The 21,202-nt window shown below is 43.7% G+C and overlaps 1 protein-coding gene across 3 annotated transcripts in view; it reads right to left on the bottom strand.

Annotated features, from left to right (window-relative positions):
- Positions 1-21,202, bottom strand: part of ASTN1 (astrotactin 1) — a 349,784-nt gene that overhangs the window by 156,868 nt on the left and 171,714 nt on the right. For all 3 annotated transcript variants that reach the window (XM_070474036.1, XM_070474037.1, XM_020879725.2), the window contains exon 8: positions 15,782-15,866. In XM_070474036.1, the coding sequence (XP_070330137.1) occupies positions 15,782-15,866 (85 nt within the window). The remainder of the gene's footprint in view (positions 1-15,781; positions 15,867-21,202) is intronic.

Below are 21,202 nucleotides of genomic sequence, written 5' to 3'. Positions count from 1 at the left end.
CAAGGTGGAGGGCAATCCTGACCACTGTGCCCGCCGCCAGCTGCGTCCTGACTCAGGACCCTTCAGAGAAGGGAGCGCCGAGGGCGGGGCAAGACACGGTGAAGGGGCATCCACTGCCCACAGACCTGCTTGTTCACAGAGTAAATCCTTCCCTTGGCCAGGCAGCACCCTGAGAGCTACGTGCATGGACTCCAGAAAGATGCCTCGGTTTGAATCCCAATTATGCCACTCTCTGGTCTAAGGTTTGGGCAAGCTAGTCAACTTCTCTCTGCCTCAGTCTCCCATCTGTAAAAAGGGGGTAGCTTCAAACAGTTGTGGTAAGATTCAGATCTATTATAAGCTCTTAGAAATATGTCAGGTTCAGTGTAAACTCTCGGTATATACTAGCTCTTATAGGATCTTTACCTTCACTCAGTCAGGTAGGAACCCACTGAGGGTCACATCACTAGAACTCCCTGAGAGGCAAGATTCTGAGTGAGATAAAACTGAATGGTCTGGCGAAATAGATGTCTAAGAGCCGCATGGAGAGCGTGCAGGGAAATTTTCAGCAGCTTTGGGCTCTTCAGAGACAGAGGATAGATCATTATAAAAAAATCAAGAATGCCAAGATGTCTAAGAGCTAGACCGGACTCATGAATAAGGGGGAATCCCAAGCTAGGCTCATGGCCAGTTCTGATGGCACCTCCAGGTCGGCATTTCAAACGGCGGCACAGAAGTCAGCTACCCTGATTTCAGAAAGGCGCTCACTCCCTGGCTTAGAAAATGTACCGAGTACTCATTCTGGGACAGACATTTGACAAAATCCTTTATAAGGACTAGATGCAAATATGAAGGTTGGATGATTATAAAGATGATGAATTTCTGTGTGATGGAACAAATGTAACCTACAAGTTTTGAGTAAGGGGGTCAAGGTCAACCTGCAAGAAAGTCTCTGAAGGGAGCAGGGCTTTGTGGTGTTCTCTTTAACAATTTCGTCGGTTACCTGGAGGAGGTCACCGAAGGTATGTTAATTAAATTCATATATAACATGAAATAGCAGAGATAGCTAATACATAGGATGACAAAGTCAAGATCCAAAGGATTTCAATGGCTACAAGCAAAAATTTAATAGAGTTTTATATAAGACCTGAATTTAGGTTAAGAAAATTGACTTCAGTCTTAAATACACTTTCCCTTTTTGACAGCGGTCCCTGTGAAAAAGATCTTTAGTTGACCATAAACTAAATATAAGCTAACACCACAGCTCTTCTCTTAAAGGGCCTAACATAAACCTGGCTTAAAATTCATTAATAGAAAATGCAGGGGAAGAAACAAACATGATACTTTCTAGAGCGTGGTTGATTAGTCCTGGACAACACATTCTGAAAGGCATAATGAAAAACTACAGGGATGCAGAATGCAGTTGGTAGGGACTCTAAGGGATTCAGGAAAATTGTGATCTAAGGAACAGCTGAAGGAATTACGTATATTCAGAAGAGAAGACTTGGGGGAGATTATCACAACTATTCGAAACATTAGGGACTTCTCTGGTGGTCTAGTGGCTAAGACTCCACGCTCCCAATGCAGGGGGCCCAGGTTTGATCCCTGGCCGGGGAACTAGATCCCACATGCCACAACAAAAGATCCAGTATACCACAACTAAACTATCCCACATGCTACAATGACGATTGAAGATCCCGTGTGTTGCAACTAAGAACCAGCACTGCCAAATAAATAAATACTAAAAAAAGAAACATTAACATGTAGCCAGCCCATATAGGGTGGTCCTATTTGTTCACAGGCATCCATCTACACCCTGCAACAGGTAAGCACATTTTTCTAATGCACGCAAAGGCACCATATAAGCTAGCAGTCCTAAGCATAGAAGAAGGAAATCAATATATTCTGTATTGTTTCCAAAGGACAGAGCTGACCAAATGGGTGGAAGTTACAGGAAAACACATTTTGGCTCAGCCTAAAGGAGAACTGTCTAGGAATCTGCCTTACAACAATGAAATGAGCTGCCTTTTCCAAGAACCCAGTCACTGAGAGTATTCAGGTGGCCATCTGTGAGAAAGGCTGTAAGAGGGATTCCTATCCCAGGTGGCAGGTGAGATGATATGACCTTGAGGTGGGCTCCCGGCTCTGCGTGTGTAGAGCTGTGAGTGATTCAGCTGATATTCTTACTCCTACTTCCTGAAATTAGGGAGGCGAGTCACCACTCTCATGAGAGAGTCTAAAGATCCAATTAGGTTCAGAAAAGGGGTCTGTGTATGTCTTACCCAAAGATGAACACATGTTTTTATTTACTTAACAAATATTTATTGAGTATTATCTATGTGCCAAGCAGTGTGTTAGGGTCTGACAACGCAATGAAGACAAGAGACGGTGTTTATACCTTCGTGGAATTTACATTCTAGAGGTGGATTATTCTCAACCCCACTTGCCAAATTGATGTTAAGATCACATCATTTGGAGGCAGTTCAAAGAACATAAATGAGGCAATGACCAATGCAAAGCATCATCAGGGGATACTTAATGCCACCACTTATTGAGTGCTTACATATTTTATGTAACATTATTGAGTGCAACATTCTTTTTACCGAAAAGGAAATTGAGGCTCAAAAGAGTTATGAAGCTGGCCAAAAATAAAGCGCTTTTAGTAGAATCTCAAGCCTGTCTGACTCCAACTCCGCGCTCTTCCCTTTGTGCCCTGCTGCCTCCTATGGAGAAAAAAACACGAGCAGGTGAACAAAACTACTCTCGGAGGTGAGGTGTCCACAGCTCCTGGTTACGAGGAGACTGTTTGACCAAGATTATTAAGCTAACTCTGGTTAACAATATTTAAGGCTATATCTGGAAAGAAAAACCTCTGAACAGAATCCCAGACTATGTTCTTTCTAGAGAAAGTAGCCTGAAGAAAATGGATGGCCCCATCCTTCAAATGTGAGGACCTCGCTTCTGACATACTGTGCAAAGGCGCTAGAAACTTCGCCAATAGCAAGGACTTGCCTTGGTGCTTTTGTCTCCCACATCTGCGCAGGTAAATGGGCAAATGAAACGCTGCAGAGGGTCCATGGTGAAGAGTATGCCATGACCTCTGGTATATTGGACCATCTTGACTTGAATCCACAGTGATAATTTTACATGAGCCATAACACAGAGCTCCTCAGTCATAGGTGCCTGGCCCCAGCAGTTACGAGCCCCCAGTTTAGGCCTCCAGCTAGGTCCCTCTAGGGACTTGTCACTTTCCCTGGGACACTACATCATTCAGGAAGAGATGCTTAACTACACACTGCCTCCTTGTCATCGCTTTAATCAAATCATCTACTCACGGTGATCCCCTGCCACCAGAGCCTCAAGGTTGAATGGTAGTTTCTCTCCTGCTTTCATTTTGAGACTCTCAGAGCAGTAGCCCTTGAGAGGTTTGGCAAGAAAACGTTTTCCTTTGGGACTGAGATTCTGTTTTCTTGTCCATGAGACTTTGAATATTGCTGCAATATTCAACAGATTCACCAGTAAAAGGGGGACAACAAGGGTTTCTACTCAAAGTGTTGAAATGAGAAATAAATATGTTGGTACATGAAAAGAACTTAGAAGGCTGGTAGGTGCATCCCAAGAACTATGTAAGTGTCAGCGGTTATTGTTACCGTATTAGTATCAAGACTATCACTGCTACTGCATCTGAAGGGTAGAGTGTGGAAAATGCTATAACACCAGGCATGTAAGGTCCTAAGGCTCACTGGCATTGACCATTTTTGTTTATTAAATTTATTTATTTTGGGTTGTGCTGGGTCCTCATTGCTGCTCACGGGCCTTCTCTTGCTGGGGCGAGCAGGGGCTACTCGTTGTTATGGTGCCTGGGCTTCACTGAGGTGGCTGCTCTTTTTGCAGAGCCCTGGCCCTAGAGCGCGGGCTCAGTAGTTGTTTGCTCCATGGCATGTGGGATCTTCCGGGACAGGGATTGAATCTGTGTCCCCTGCACCGGCAGGCAGATTCTTAACCACTGGACCACCAGGGAAGGCCAGCACTGATGTTAATTTCCCTCCAGATAGGTTTCACCCAGCATGAAATATGCTCCTATCCCACCACGGTGAGCATCCACTCCATTTAAAGTTATCCTTTTCATATGGAAGCAATATAATACGACAGAGACAGACTCATGGATACAGGGAACTAGTAGTTACCAGTGGGGAGAGGAAAGTAGGGAAGGGTGAGATGAGAGCAGGGGATTAAGAGGTACAAACCACTGTACAAATAGGGATGTATGCCAATGTTTTACAATAACTCTGAATGGAGCGTAATCTATAAAAATATCGAACCACTATGTTGTGCACCTGAAACTAATATAAATCAAGTGTACATCAATAAATAATAAATACATAAACAAAGCCATCTTTCTCATTTGGTTGTGAGCAAGGGAGACCCTGCTGTACATCAGGATTGGAGGAAGCCCATGCCAACCACTGTGGTCTGGGCAGTCACACAGAAATCCTCCACCTCCAGGGCTAATTGAGTGAGTGTGGCATCAGGGCACTGAACAGCTGTTCACGGCCTCCTTTCACAGTCCTCAGCAACAGAAATCTGGGGACCCTGCTCCGTTCAAAGATCTTAGATCCAAAAGCCAACCTCGGCTGAAAAGCCTGGTTTCCAGGCTATCTCTCCTCAAGACAACAATACTGCTCTCCGTGTGAAAAACCATGTGGAAAGGTTAATAAACGTGGTGGGAAGGAGAGTACAAGGGAAGGAAAAGGTTGTCCCAACCGTTGAGCTGTATCATGATTTAGTGAGAAGAGCCTAGATGTTGGCATCAGGCAATTCTGTTCACCACTGTGACCCTGGTCACCACACTACTGAGCCCCTCATAAAAACAGGTACCTTTCTTATTAAATATACATATATACATGTGTGTATATGCATATGTGAATATATAAGACAAAGCAGGAGATATGACAATATAATGTGATTTTTGTTAAAAAAAAATATTATCCCTAAACAAACAAAAGAGTTGAGAATGTGTTCCCTTTAGGAGATGCCACTTCAGGTGGCTTGGATTGCTTCCTTTTTACTGTTCTGTGGGGTTTTTTTCCTCCTTTTTTTTTTAGATTTTCCACTAATTATATGCATTCCTTTTATAAGAACAACAAAAAAGATCAAGTAAAAACCAAGATGTGCAGTGACAAAATGCTTGCTCTCCAGTTTCTGAAATTATATAAAGTTAAAACTCAGGAAAAAAATTGTAGTGTGAATGTTTGAACAAGAATTCATAAATACTTATCTAGAAAGACTAAACTTTAAGATGACTTTTAACGAAATTGCTTTCACAGAAATTGTAAATGGAATAAACACCACTAACTGCTTACCTCTTAACAAGTCTGGAGGATTTTAATCAAGATTAGTGATGATATTAAAAAAGAAACAAAAACACACACACAGCCCAGCATTACACACCTAATAAATGGCAGTAATTAATCAGCATTATCTGAGGGCTTGCTGAAAATCTCCAGTAACACTGAAGTTGTACTGCATTAAAGACTGCTGAATTTGAGGGTCACTTCTTGGTGTTCATCCAGTCCTTTGTTATAAACAAACTTACAGCAACGTGTACATTAGAGGAATTTGACCTGAACACTAGACTCCAAGGCATATACTTCTTCCTCGAAAACCAGGTTTTAAACAGGGTTGTCAGTTAGACATTAAGAATAACTTCCCCAGAGAAAACATTTTGAGAAAAATAATGTACCCCAATGACACTTTTAAAGCTTCCTTCTTAAATTTCCCCCTAATTTTGTGGTTACAAAAATAATACATGCTCATTATCAAATAATGAAAGTGGACAAAAGGCATTCAAAATTGGAGGGAGGGCAGCGGGAGGTAAAACTTTTGATTCATAGCAAAAGAAATGGGGAGGGAAGATGCCAAAATGCTAACAGTGGTTTTCTCTGAGCATGGGATAACGAGTGGATTTTTTTCTATTTATTTTAAAGAAAAAAAAAGATAAATAGCCAAGATCGCCAAAGCCCAGGAAAATGACAGCACTCTCAAACCCAGTATTCTTAGACCAAAACCCAAAGAAGCCGGAGGTCCGGGGAGCATTCCTAGTAGAAAACATCCATGCATTCAGTAGAATATATAAATTCAGGACACTATCTGGAAAGCCTGGGCCAGACATAAAACATTCATTTCTATAAAATTGAAACAATTTATCTTCCATTCTTGAGCAGATGGGAGGGTAAATTGAGGTTGATTTTTTTTTCACCCTGGTGGTCATGTTGGAGGAAATATGAGTGTTCCCGCCTCCAGCGCTGTTTAAAATAAGTCTCTTGGTGCTGTGACTGGACTAGTCAGAAAGAACACTGGCGGTTTCACCCTCCTCCAGGGGGTAGGCAGCACTGTAGGGGGGGCTGCAGATGCTTGTCATGTGGGGGAGGGTGGGATGCAGCTGAGCACCCTTGGTACCTTGGGGAGGATGTAGAGAAGCAAGTGGGGACCACAGAATGCCCACCTCTCTTCTACAGCTGATGACTGACTTTCAGAATGTCACATGCTTATCACACTGAGACCTCTTTGAAATCAGTATTTACTCGACTGATTTATCTCCCGTACCCACCTGTCACTATAAGCTTGGCCACTGACAATGTGACCTTGAACAAGTTTCTTCAACTCTCTGGCCCTCTACTTCCCAATAAGTAAAATGCAAGAATCCTTTAAGATACATTAAGCCACTAGTCTACCAGCCCATTATTTTCATCAGTGGGGATGGTGTACAGGTAAGAGGATGTCTTCCTGGGGCATGGGGAGATGTGGAGACTCCACACCTTGCTTAGGAAGGGCTCTAAAGTCTAGCTGGACTGCAGAAGCACATGGGGGAGCTTTTCATATGTACAGAGTCTGGGCCCTCGCTCAGACCCATGAAACTAAAATCTCATGGGGCAGCAATTGAAAGTCAGTATTTTAAATAAGCTCCCCAGATGATTCTTAAGTATCTGCTCTAGGAACTGGCATCAGAGAATCAATTATTAGGGCATATTTTGCTCTTGTATCATCCCGAGTAACTAAGAAGGTTCAAGTTGCCTCAAAGAGGGGAGCAAAGGGCATCACCTGACAATCAACACCAAGGGAGTACAAGTTCCTCAAGCGCCTTTGTGCAAATTAGAAAAAGGCAGGCATCAGGGCAGATGTGCCCTCCCCACCCTGCCCCACCCCATCCCTCCCGGCTTTGCTTGGGCGGGCAGGGGCGAGGTTTCAGCCCTTAGCTGCTCTTTCTGCCAGCTGTCTACCTGCAACACACGAAGCATATGGCTGTACTCAGCCGACTGACTACACATTTGCCATGAAAATGGGTCAAATTAAACATGCTGCCACTTGAGAAAATTCCTAAGAATAAGATGCAGGGTTCCCTGAGCCAACAGGGGGACTTGATCCCCTTAAGCCCATCTGAGGTCATCTTGGTAGGTGGAGATCCACTTTCCACTCAGTTCCTACCTGCTTAACCAGCAGAAGTCAGTTCTCCTGCTAAGGGGCAACATTTAAGCTAGAATCAGGCTACATCAGAGCTTCTGGTGAGAGAAGGAACTAGGAACATTAGGTTTCATTCGAAGAGCTAAAATGACCTGTTAGTCGTTGAAATAGGTGGGAAAAGGACAGTCACATTTCTACTGAGTCCCGGAGGAAGAGGAGGAGATGCAAGGGAAAAAAAAAAAAAAATGGAAGGGGGAAAGAAAAGGAGAATGAGCAATAAAGGGCAAAATAAAAACACTAGAAACCCTCGCTAGGAAGAAGGGAATAAATGAGTGTAATTAGAAGGAGTCACACACACACACACACACACACACACACACAGAAAAAAGGAGAATAAAAAGAGAGCTAATGGGAGGGTAATCACATTTGTGCCTGGCATGGCAGTGACAGGAGCTGGGCACAGACAATGAAGCCAGGGCTGGAGGGAAGGGAGGAGGGCGCCCAGAGATAAAAGAGCAGCGGCAGGCTGGCCTGCAAATCTTGTCTGGGTGGGGGTGGCTGGAGGAAGGTGAATAGGGCATCGCTGACACAGACAGGCATGGGGGTGGGGACGTAAAAGCCAGATGATGAGCTAGAAATGGACAAAAGAAAGTCAGGAAATGTCATGTGTCACACAGGGCTGTCTGACTCCATCTGAGTCACTTCTGATGAGACCTCGGGCAGGTCAGAGAAGGCCAAACACTGCCCACGACCTGGGCTGGGAATTAGAGCTACCCCCCAGCGTTCTAGTCGCTGCCCTACGACAGTTCTGCATTTGCTCTTTGATGGTCAGACAGCTGACAGAATGTTCCTGCTCAGTTTTAGGGGGTCTGGAGGGGAGAATGGATTTTGGATCCTTTTGAATAATCTGCGTAGGTCGGTCTCTGCTAACACCTAGAATCCAGAGGCAAAGGCAGCCTCCCTGCTGGGCTGTGGTCATTTTCCTGTGAGTGGTCTCTAGGGAAATGTTTAGGATGGCATCATTCAGACAGACCTAAATAAAATTACCTTCTGATCAAGGACGTTTCTGAAAAAGACAGAGGGGCTGAGACCAACCATGACAAATACTGTCCTCCTTCTTGGCTTGAAAAGGAAACCGGATGCTTTGGTGTGGGACATTTGTTTCTTGTACAGATTTAGAATCCCCAAGCAGACACTCCTGGCAGGCTGAGGAGCAGCGAGGAGTTGTAGAAATAGAAAGAACAGTACGCACCTGGGCCAACGAAGAGGCCTTAATAAGATGGCATGGGCTGTGTGAAAGTGTATGTCTGTGCACACACGTGCACTAATAGAGGGGATACCGTGGTACGTTAGTTGCCTCCTGTGCAGGCAGTGAGAGGAGTGCTCTGATGCACAGGTCTAGTTCTGACAAAGGCTTTTAAAACCTTGGAGAAACACCTGTTCATTTTCCACAGCTGGTCTCTTCCCATCTCATAAATCATCGCTCCATCACCATCCTTCAGCACTGAAATCTAGTCCTATGTTCTCCAGTGGGGAATCTCCTTGGTGTCACCCTCTGTATCTGAGATGCCAGAATAAGAAATCAGGCTGCTCTTTACTGGGAACACCTTCAAATGCATGAATGTAATCTAATGGCGGTGTTTGGAAAAACACATCAAGAGGCCGTTGGGTTCACTCTTTATCAAAAGACATCATTAGAGTCTTTCTTAATAACCTCCGAAGTGGCTAAATACATTTGTTTTTTTCTCCTCTCATATTTTCATGTAAATCAATCTCTCTTGCCTCCCCCACCCTCATCTATTGGTTTCATTTCTTGTCTTTATTGACATTATTGGTTTCAAGAATCCGCCTGCAGTGCAGGAGACCCTGGTTTGATTCTGGGTCGGAAAGATCCACTGGAGAGGGGATAGGCTACCTACTCCAGTATTCTTGGGCTTCCCTTGTTGCTCAGCTGGTAAAGAATCTGCCTGCAATGTGGGAGACCTGGGTTCGATCCCTGGGTTGGGAAGATCCCCTGGAGAAGGGAAAGGCTACCCACTCCAGTATTCTGGCCTGGAGAATTCCGTGGACTGTATAATCCATGGGGTCACAAGAGTTGGACACGACTGAGTGACTTTCACTTTCACTTTTCTTGTCTGTGAAAATTTTCAATTTGTCCTTGTTGTCCTAGCAGACAAATACCATATAGAGACCCTAAGGGCCTCTGGCTGTGTCTGTCCTGCCACAGGGGTCAGAAGGCTGAGCACTTGTGAATCCACACAGGTTAGACAGAGACGTGGTGAAGCCCTGTGTCAGCGTAAGACCCTCCCATCCTGGGTCTTCTGCTGGGCACCCGGTCACCAGGGGTGCTGGGTCAGGCAGGCAGTGATTGATTTTGTTGCCAACCTCAGAGACCAAGGATGTAACCTCAAACATCCCATGTTCTTTTAATAACTCATTAGAAGTCTGTCATCCATGACTTTGTTTAAATCTTTTTGAAGCTGTTTTTACTTTTAGTGAATTGGAGCCTCTTGTGTAATGAGTTCATTGATTTTACAACCTGCCACCCTGCCTGGATCCTGTCACTTGGGTGAACCACAGTGACTGACATTATTACCAAGATTCACACATGAATGTCTCAACCTGCCTCACTTCTCCTTAGGCATTTTTGGCAAAACCAGAGTCACCAAGATGGTTGCAACCTCCTCAATTTACATATCACATACATATATATGGTCCCCAGTTTTCTGAAATTCTTTACTGTGTGGTCTTGAAAACTTTTATCTACAGGATAATTTTAAGACTATGTTTTACTTGCAGAATCCAGATAAGTAAAACTAGATAGTCTTGAGAGATTTCTTGTGTGTTTGTTCTGCTTTATTTTTAGGATGTCTTAACTTATTTTGAAGGGCCCAGAAAAATAACATGCAATGAGAGAACAATCCACCACATATACAGACACCTCCTGCTTATCATTCAAGGGGTGTACACATGGAGTTTTAAGTTTCAAAGCCTTAGTAAGCAAGAGCTCTTCAGATCTTGTCTATTTTTTAGGCTGTGCCAGGACTCAGTTGCAGTACACAGGATCTTTAGTTATGGCATGTGGGATCTAGTTCCCTGACCAGGGATCAAACCCAGGCCCCTGCATTGGGAGCACATAGTCTTTAGTCACTGGACCACCAGGGAAGTCCCCAAGATCTAGTCATTATCTACCTTACCAGCCTCTTCTCCTGTCTCTGTGAACCGTACCTGTGAGCTACACTGAGTTACTTGTTTGTCATTCTTGGAAAAATCATGCTTCTTGAGTCTCCATGCCTTGGCATATGCTGTTTTTCTGTTTAGAATTAACTTTGGTACCTGTTAAACAGAACAGTTTAAGATCTAACATCTCCATGAAACCATATTCCAGATTCTGGGATGTCACATAAGGAACCCCTTAAACTGTAGTCCTATTAAACTTTGCTCAAACCTTTATGATCACTCACCTAGAGCCAGATATTCTGGAATGTGAAGTCAAGTGGGCCTTAGAAAGCATCATTATGAACAAAGCTAGTGGAGATGATGGAATTCCAGTTGAGCTATTTCAAATCCTAAAAGATGATGCTGTGAAAGTGCTGCACTCAATATACAAGCACATTTGGAAAACTCAGCAGTGGCCACACTGGAAAAGGTCAGTTTTCATTCCACTCCCAAAGAAAGTCAATGCCAAAAATGTTCAAACTACTGCAAAACTGTACTCATCTCACATCCTAGTAAAGTAATGCTCAAAATTCTCCAAGCCAGGCTTCAACAGTAATGTGAACCATGAACTTCCAGATGTTCAAGCTGGTTTTAGAAAAGGCAGAGGAACCAGAGATGAAATTTCCAACATCCGCTGGATCACTGAAAAAGCAAGAGAGTTCCAGAAATACATCCATTTCTGCTTTATTGACTATGCCAAAGCCTTTGAATGTGTGGATCACAACAAACTGTGGAAAATTCTTCAAGAGATGGGAATACCAGACCACCTGACCTGCCTCTTGAGAAATCTGTATGCAGGTCAGGAAGCAACAGTTAGAACTGGACATGGAACAACAGACTAGTTTCAAATAGGGAAAGGAGTACGTCAAGGCTGTATATTGTCACCTTGCTTATTTAACTTATATGCAGAGTACATCATGAGAAATGCTGGGCTGGATAAAGCACAAGCTGGAATCTAGATTGCTGGGAGAAATATCAATAACCTCAGATATGCAGATGACACCACCCTTATGGCAGAAAGTGAAAAAGAACTAAAGAGCCTCTTGAAAATGAAAGATGAGAGTGAAAAAGTTGGCTTAAAACTCAGCATTCAGAAAACTAAGATCATGGCACCTGGTCCCATCACTTCATGGCAGATAGATGGGGAAACAGTGGAAACAGTGACAGACTTTATTTCCTTGGGCTCCAAAATCACTGCAGATGGTAACTGCCGCCATGAAATTAAAAGACGCTTACTCCTTGGAAGAAAAGTTATGACTAACTTAGACAGCATATTAAAAAGCAGAGACATTACTTTGCCAACAAAGGTCCAACTAGTCAAGGTTATGGTTTTTCCAATAGTCATATATGGATGTGAGAGCTGAACTATAAAGAAAGCTGAGTGCCAAAGAATTGATGCTTTTGAACTGTGGTGTTGGAGAAGACTCTTGAGAGTCCCTTGGGTAGTAAGGAGAGCCAACTAGTCCATCCTAAAGCAAATCAGTCCTGAATATTCATTGGAAGGACTGATGTTGAAGCTGAAACTCCAATACTTTGGCCACTTGATGCGAAGAGCTGACTCACTTGAAAAGTCCCTGATGCTGGGAAAGACTGAAGGCAGGAGGAGAAGGGGACGACAGAGGATGGTTGGATGGCATCACTGACTCAATGGACAGGAGTTTGAGTAAACTCCAGGAGTTGGTGATGGACACGGAGGCCTGGCGTGCTGCAGTCCATGGGGCTGCAAAGAGTCAGACACGACTGAGCGACTGAACTGAACTGAACTGAAACCTTTAACTGGTTTTAGAATTCACTGCAATTTCCTTGTTATGTGCCCACCTATCGATCTAGACTATTAGTTCTTCCAGAGCAGAGATGACACCTTCTTCTTATAATTAGCAACCTAGCCTATCCTGGGCCACAATGGGTAGCACAGTGAATATTTACTGAAAACATGAATGAGTGAGAGAGTAAATGACAGAATGGCATGGTGAGAAAGTGTGTGTTAATCGCTTCAGCTGTGTCTGACTCTTTTTGACCCCATGAATTAGAGCCCGTCAGTTTCCCACATCCATTCTCCAGGCAAGAATACTGGAGTGGGTTGCCATTTCCTTCTCTAGAGGATCTCCCTAAACAAGAGATTGAACCCAGGTCTCCTACATTTCAGGCAGATTATTCACCGTCTGAGCCACCAGGGAATCCTGGAGTAGTGAGGGCGTTTCTAGAAACAAACCAGCTCACTCACACACACACACACACACACACACACACACACACACACATCACATACCACACTCACATGAGCACATACAGATCCAGGCAAACTGAAGCCCAATGCAGTGGCTGGATAAAGTTGCAAGTAACTCCTCTGTCTCACAGAATCATCCACTGGCTATTTTCTTTGTATTAACGTCCTTGATCAATGTTCTTCCTTGTCTGAAAGTCATGACTGCCTCATTGCTACTTTTCCTTTGGTACATTAACCTAGATTTTTCACAAGGGAATTCATCTTAGTTTTCAGTGGCCTAGGATTTGGTTGTTTGACTTCAAAAGAATGTTCAGGTATTTTACCGTATGCAATATAGGAATACTAAGTAAAAAACATAAATTCCCATACATGTGGCTCACCTCCACCTCCTGGAACATTAAATAAAATATTCAGGAAAATCAGGCCTACCATTGATTTTTCCATAATACCCCAATACATGTCATTAGTTAGCAATCCGTCAGGTACTTTTCTATTCAAGTGACAGTTTTCACGTTCAAATCAATTCCGATTAATTTTGTAAGAATAATTTAAAGAAACATGGCATCAGACCCCTGATTTAGATCAAGATGTATGGCGTCTTCTGCCTTTCATTTATCTTGTTATTTTAGGAGGAAAATACAGTCCTTTGTCTGGCACTTCTTTATATACATATAAACTCAGGCTGCTTATCACTCCTGGCTCTATTATTCTCCAGATAGTCACTTTTCCCCCACCTCCTAACAGTTGCTCCATTATTTTATTAGTGTCCAAAATGAGACCTCGTAGACAGTGATGATCAGAGAATAATGGAAATTAGAGATGGAAATGACAGATTAGGTCTACTTGTCTGTTTCCTGGGGCTAATGTTCCTGTCAGTCTGTAACTTGGGGCTTTAGCCTGTCTTATTTTAAATGACACCATCGTGGGGCCTCCACCATTTCCCTGGAGGCTCTTGTCTACATCCTAAGACTGTCTCTACACACAGCCGGAGGGAATGACGAAGCCTTGTGCAATTACCCAGTGAAGTCAGGCCCATCCTCACGTGATCTGTCTACAAGGCAAGGGGCACGGAGGCTTGAGCGATTAGCCCCCAAATCCAATCACTGCAGAGAGCCAGCCCTGATCATTCAGGGCACAAAGTGAAATGATTTTTTGTCATTGTTTACTTCAGCAGCAGGTATGCAGGCTAAGAGATCTCTTCGTTGGTTATTCATCAGCTTTCCCAATATTTTACTCAGTAAGAATCATAGTCAACTGAGATTCTCCGCCATCACATAAGCTAAAATCCTGGTGCCCCAGCAACCATGCAAATATGCCAGGGGTCAGAAAGTAAGAGAACTGAACTGCCTTTACACATGCACGGTGAATGGCACGCTATTCAAACTCCACTTGGCATCTACGAACGAAGCTCTCCCCACCAATCTTTCAACAGCAGGACACCTCATATGCATTTACCCTTCTCCAAACTCCTTCTACATTTTGCAGCCTGCCTCCCTGATACAATCACCAATTCAGTAGAAACGGAGCCATCCTTCATTTTTGCTAACAGAGAAATTTCATGGCATTCTGACTTCCCCCAAGTTTTCTGACCTGTGACTCAGATTTCCTTTCCTTAACTTCATTCTCTCTTGTCCTTATCGCTCAACTTCAACCCGTTCCAGCACATTTGCCCTCATCGAACGTCTGCGGGCATCTATCATGCCTTGACTTAGTCATCAGCTGGCCAAGTTCTCTGAGTGGAGTTCTTCTATCCCTTCATCATAAATCACTCCCTTGGGCTCTTCAATCATTTTTATTGCTCTTCTCCAAACTCTCACCCATTTGTCTCCATATTTATTGCTTTGAGAGTCCAGAACTACATTCAATATTCTAGGTTTGGGCTCATCAGAAACATACAGAGGAGGCTAAGCATCAACCTCAGGGCTAGGAGTCCTCAGCCCTGCTGTGGGACGTGATGGTGGTTTCTTTTCTCCACCTTGTCAGGCTGCAAATACATTTCAACTCTGCAGTCCAAGCAATCACTCCAAGAGGGCTTTTGCCCTGATTTCCAGTATCCCCTGCCCCACTGACTGCTATTATTTGTCAGCATTTATTGACCCTGGTGTCCCCACATTCTCCTACTGAACACAGTCAAGGCAGAAAATGGGTTCTCAGCACCCCAAACAAAGTATAAAAAGATTTAAAAAGCAACAGAAGATAGATAGTGGTGAGACTGGCCCAACAGTATGAATGTACTTAATGCCACTGAATTGTACACTTAAGAATGGGGGAAATAATCGTTTTTATGTTATGCATATTTTAACACCATGAAAAATTTTAAAAAGTAAAATAGATTTAAAAACAAAGCAACAGACATGGTAACTATTAATATTTTACCCCAGTTGTCTGTTTTCGCAGGAAAGCAAAGCTCTCACAGAGAGATGGTAATTGGGGATCAGGCAAACCTCCTTTAACTAAATCCTGCATTCCCTGAGTCTTTGCCTTTCACCCTCTCTGACAGTGCTGGTGAAAACAAGCTTCTACTCATGTCAGTCTCACAAAGCTCGTGGAGCTCTGGGGGAGCTGTGCTAGAGTCTGTGTGTCTTCACGTGTCTCCAACAGAATCATCAGCTAAGTCCTGTCTGTAGAATCCTTGTGGTTGACAGCGGTAACAAAAAGAAGCCTGATTCCCAGATCCCAGCTGGAGGCTCTGAACTCATAAGCGGAGAGAAAGAAGAGATGGACGTCACTGGGATGGTGTAAATATGGAAATGCATGGTGACATGTCACCCGTTTGACGTTCAGAATAGAACCACCCTTTAGCTCTGTTCCTCTAGACGCAATTGCTCCCCATCCTGTCTGCCTGAGGGAGTGGTAATATCCAGGAACCCGCTAATTCACCATCCCCTCACTTACCCCTGGTTGGTTCCCCATTCATTCCGAATGCAAAGATGCTTGTGTACTGGATCCTTCATGTAACCTTCGTAGCAGAGGCATTCCCCTTAGAAGCAGGGTGAGGAAGAAGGAAGAGAAACACAAAGAAATTGATTGACATGTCTGTGTTGGAGAAAATGTAATGGTCAGATCAAACTCTAACAGTGGCAGGGATGAGGCCATAAATCTCATCATGCCATACACTCCCATCTCCACTGCCCATGTAAGGGAACAGAGCACCAATCATTCATTTTCACTATGTGATGACTTTCACTAGTGAAGCAAACTAACATTTACACAGCACCTGTTACATGGGTTTCACAGCACAAAATCCAAGAAGGACTGAGCAAGGGACTTTTTCATCTTTATTTTCTCAGTGGCCAAATACTGCAAGGTACGTATTAGATGATCAGTACCTGTTTAAAGACCACATAAGTGAGTTATTATATCAAATATTTCTAAGAAACTTGAAAAGTATGTATTACTAGCCATGTTATGCTGATAAGGGAAACTGAGGCTCAGAAAAATTAAGCAATCTGGAGAAAGCTTTTAAACGGCAGAGTTAATATTTGAACCTGTTTGTCTGGCTACAGACCTTTTTCCCCAACCAGGCTGTGTTGATAGCCCAAGAACAACTGCTGTATTTAGAGGAAGCCACTTATAGCTATTATGATTTTATAAGAACTCTAGATTTTTAAATGAAAATAGTTATAATTTTTTTTTAATTTCTGGCTACACCCCGAGGCATGTGAGACCTTAGTTCCCCAATCAGGGATCTAGCTCATATCCCCTCACTGGAAGGTGGTGTCTTAACTACTGGACATTCAGGGAAGTCCAAGGCTAATTATCTTTGTGCTGATAAACAGAAGGATCACCTATGTTTGTTTATGGTATCACTATGTTTCATTACATTAGTTACTCCAATAGGGTACCAAGAGGTCCATGGCCTCTCTGGAGTCGTATGCAAAACTGTAGTGTGTTTATGTGCATCTTTCCTCAGCAGCCTTCCATAACATTCATCAGATTCACCAGCCAATCCAAGACCCCCCAAAAGATCAAGAATCATTGCTCTACTTAGTATGACTTTGAAGAAAATTGTAACTGTTGCCTCCTATTAATAATTCCTTAGGTAATGCTATGCATCCCTAAACTGCTGAGACCAGTTTCACTACAGCACCAGTACTGACTCTTTCACGAGTTGCTTCTTTAACTTATAGGTAGTGAAAGAACAGGGTGTGACTCCCTAAAACTTGGAAATTGCTATAAAGGTGCCAGACCCTACAGAGACAAGGGGTAAGGTTTCTTTATCTCCTTGGGAAGAGATGCTCTAAAAGGACAGAGATGGAATAATAGCTTTGAGAGCTATTTCTTCTTCTCAAAGATAAAAAAACAATAAAAATGATGTGAAGGGGCCTTACAGTTATGAGGGCAGGGATTGTGTAGGCTCTGAGCAAGAAGTTTTTGTTAAACTCTAAGCACAGACATTCTTGCCAAAATTGCCCTATAAGCTACTGCCCATCAGAGTCTCACAGGCAGATAACACTCATCTTCCTCTCCTACACCTACTCAGTCAAGGTGCTTAGGAGTGGAGTGAAAATGAGTAACTTCCCTTGTGAGGGATACAAAGGGAGTGTTAGATCAATGCTTTGTCTCCTGGATGACAAATTTAGGCTTCCACGCGGGCCAGATTCACAACAGGCTCCAATTTTCTGGTTTCCGAGGTGCTGAGCTGAACTAGGAACGGTCAGGGAGCTGGGAGTCAAACATAAGAAAGCACAGCTGATGATAAGATTTCTGGTGAAGGTTGTTTCGCTGACAGAAGGAAAGAAAATGGACAAGGACCAGAGGAGGGCAAGAAGGGAAGTACCAGGAGCTGGGCTTCATACCGTATCAATTCCAAAGAAAATATGGACTCTAGATTGCAAGTTACACAAGGGCAGGAACAAGCTAGTTTTTCCTCTTTTTGAATAGACCTTGTATAAATACTGTGTAATGGATAATAATAAACAAATTAATTAATGTGTGCCCTAAATTTATAGATACCACCACCTCTCCCCAAGATGCCAATATCAAGCCAGTTAATGGGTCAAGTATCCAGATATGATTCTCCCTTAAGCAGATCATCTTTTAATTTCCTTGTGGACATTTAGGCATGGATATGATATTACAAAACAGGAAGTAATCTCAAGAGGTTGTCAAACCCATCACTCTGACTCTTAGAAAGTTCTTGGCTGGATGCCTTGCCTAGAATTACAGACTGACAAAAAAGGGAATCCTTCCTCCACACTTGATATCTAGTTACCACGAAATGTGTAGAAATAAATGCAGTAACAACCCAGAGTTCAAGCAGAGCTTGATTTTCCTAATGATGGCAATACCTACCATTTGCAGAGCACATTTACCTTCCTCAAATTGCCTTCCTAGTCATTATCCCCTTATGAGGTTTCCATCAGTCATTACTATGTGGGGACACACTACTGACAACAAAAGCTTTTTCTCCATATAATGTTAAATGCAGCCCCAAATCAGAACAACAGAGAGATGTTTCAAACATATCAGGTTAGAGTTTGAAGATTTCCAAAATTTGCCTCTTAAATCATCCCCATTTTCAGGACTCACCAAACTTCCCTCTTCTGTATTCCTCTTCAAAACCAGTTTGGCCATCTACATTGAAAGGAGTTCAGACTTGATGAGGAAAGTTGCTATGGCAACCAACTGCTAAATCTTGACTTTAAGAGGGGTTTCGTGCAAGCACAGGCTCTGACTGTTAGCTGTGAATTTTAAAGACCCCACAAGGGTGTTGGATGCCCTCCTAAGCTCGAAGTGTTACAGTCTCTGCATCTGCTGCGACAGATGGCAGGGAACACATGACGTGCCGACTCTGTGGTGGTGTTCATAGGAATCCAATGGAGAGACGTGTCTCGGCCACGGAGAAGTGCCCAACCGCGATGAAGCGTGCCCTGCAGGAGGCACTCAAGGCAGCCACATTGCCAGAGAGCAGAACCCCACCCAAGAGATGATCCGTGTAGGACCTGGAGATGCTTACACTTGATCTGTGCTTGACACCCTGAAGGCAGACACCTCGAGGTACCTTCTGTGATATGCAGTGCCTCCGGTCATTTCCCACTCATCCCACAGACAGAGGGAGGCACAAATCTCATTGAAGGGTTAAAGGAAGACCTTGAAGCCAGAGCTCCTCAGACATGACTGGGCTCAACACAAGTTCTTCATGAAGTAAACACAGAGATCAATGCCAAAAAGCCCTGATCATCTCCAACCTTCAGGTAGCTGCTGACTTTTATTAAAATGAATTGGGTATGCTTCATCCAAAAAGAGAAATCTTTGCAAGACATCTGGGAGGGAATAACATCTAATTGCCTGGTCTCCTCTTCTGGGCAGACATCAGGCTCAGAATCAAACAGCCACACATGACTCTGGGAGGACAGACAGAGGGAAATAAGCCAAAAGTACACCCTGAAGTGAGGTGCTTTAACTGAGCCACAAAAGGAGTCTGGGGTGAGTGGCCAATTCAGCGGGCAGGAACAAAATGGGTGCTGTGGTGCCCTGCCAAACTGGGTTCTGAAAACTAGGGAAGACTAGAGAAGGAGTGAGAAAAGTCTTTGTTCAGAGCAAGGAAAGGTGAGGAGGGTTAGCATGAGTCTGGGAACTAGTCAATGCCCCTCACCAGGTTTTACACACTTCCTCCAGGATGGGACTGGCCTACACAAAGATTTGGGATGGAAGGAATTTCAGTGACCATCTTGGATGGTGATTAAAACTTGATTTAGCTTGGAAGCCCATCCTCCTTGCAGACTCGTAAAAGCTACATATCTTGAAAAGGGCAGTGAAGGTCTGTGGCCAGAAATGATGGGGGCTGTGAAATCCAGCAGGTGTGTGAAGCCTCTACAGCTGCCCATATGGCAGAACAAAGGCCTGGAATGGAGCAGAGAGGGAGAGAGAAGTTGCTGAAGCTAGTCAGTCTGTATTGCCATCAGAAAACCAATCAACCAAGATATAGCTGCCACAAAAACCCTTAGAAAGTACAGGAGAAGTCAACACCTGGCTGGATCCAGGCAGGACACAATTTCAGTAGTTTGCTGTTAGCCCCACGTGACCAGAGACACACCCAGGGTTACTGACCTGGGAGGATCTGGGAGAGAAAGTCAGCATGCAGTTGCCAGAGGGCTTCCAGGCTAGGAGCTTTAGGTACAGAATAGCATGGTGGGAGAATGGCAAGGGGAGGCTGGAACAGAAAATGGATCCCAAGTTTCTTCTAGCTCTAGGCCTTCTGCAGATTCCTGACCCATCTCTAGGTCTGTGTAGCCACCCTCCATAAACCATGCTGGGACGACATAAAGAGGGCATAACAATGCTTATTTTTCCTCTGTCCTTTTTCTCCTTCCCCAGTGTATTATTTTTCTATAGCCACCATAAAAAAATTACCACAAATTTAGTGGTTTAAAACAAGAGAAATTTACTATCTTGCAGTTCTGCAGGTACAAAATCTGATGTGAGTCTCACTGGGCTAAAAACAAGGTGTCCATGAGGCCATGTTCCTTTCTAGAGGCTTGAGGGGAGAATTATTTTCCTTGCCTTTTCGACCTTCTAGAGGATGCCTGCATTCACTGTTTCCTCCACCTTCAAATCCAGCAATGGTTGGTGGAGTCCTTTTCATGTTGTATCACTCACTCTGGCCTCTTCTCCCTCCCTCTTCTACTGTGAAGCACCCTTGTGATTTCATTGGGCCTACTTGATTAATTCAGGATACTCCCCTTATTTTAAGATCAGATGTCCAGCGACCTTAATTTCATCTGCAACTTGAATTCATCTTTGCCAGGTAACATAACATTTTAACAGGTTCTTCAGATTAGGTAGTGAACATATTTGGGGGCCCATTACACCACCTGAGCACCGAAGAATTGATGCTTTCAAATCGTGGTGCTGGAGAAGACTCTTTCTTGAGAGTCCTGTGGACAACAGGGAGATCAAATCAGTCAATCCCGAGGGAAATCAACCCTGAATATTCATTGGAAAGACTGATGTTGAAGCTGAGGGTCTAATACTTGGTCCACCTGATTCAAAGAGCTGACTCATTGGAAAAGACCCTGATGCTGGGAAAGACTGAGGGCAGGAGGAGAAGGGGACAATAGAGAATGAGATAGTGAGATGGCATCACCGACTCAATGGATATGAGTTTGAGCAAATTCCAGGAGATAGTGAAGGACAGGGAGACCTGGTATGCTGGGGTCCATGGAGTCACAAAGAGTTGGACACGACTGGGTGACTAAACAACAATCCACAACACCCACCACACCTGGTGCTCCAAACCTCTGTGCAGGTGATGAGTAAACACACACTTAAGTTTGGAACATGTTGGAAGGATGCCGAAGGAGAGCTTCAGGC

This window comes from Odocoileus virginianus, chromosome 11 (genome assembly GCF_023699985.2).
Source record: "Odocoileus virginianus isolate 20LAN1187 ecotype Illinois chromosome 11, Ovbor_1.2, whole genome shotgun sequence".
NCBI classification, from domain to species: Eukaryota; Metazoa; Chordata; class Mammalia; order Artiodactyla; family Cervidae; genus Odocoileus; species Odocoileus virginianus.
This window is presented reverse-complemented; position numbering and strand designations above follow the sequence as displayed.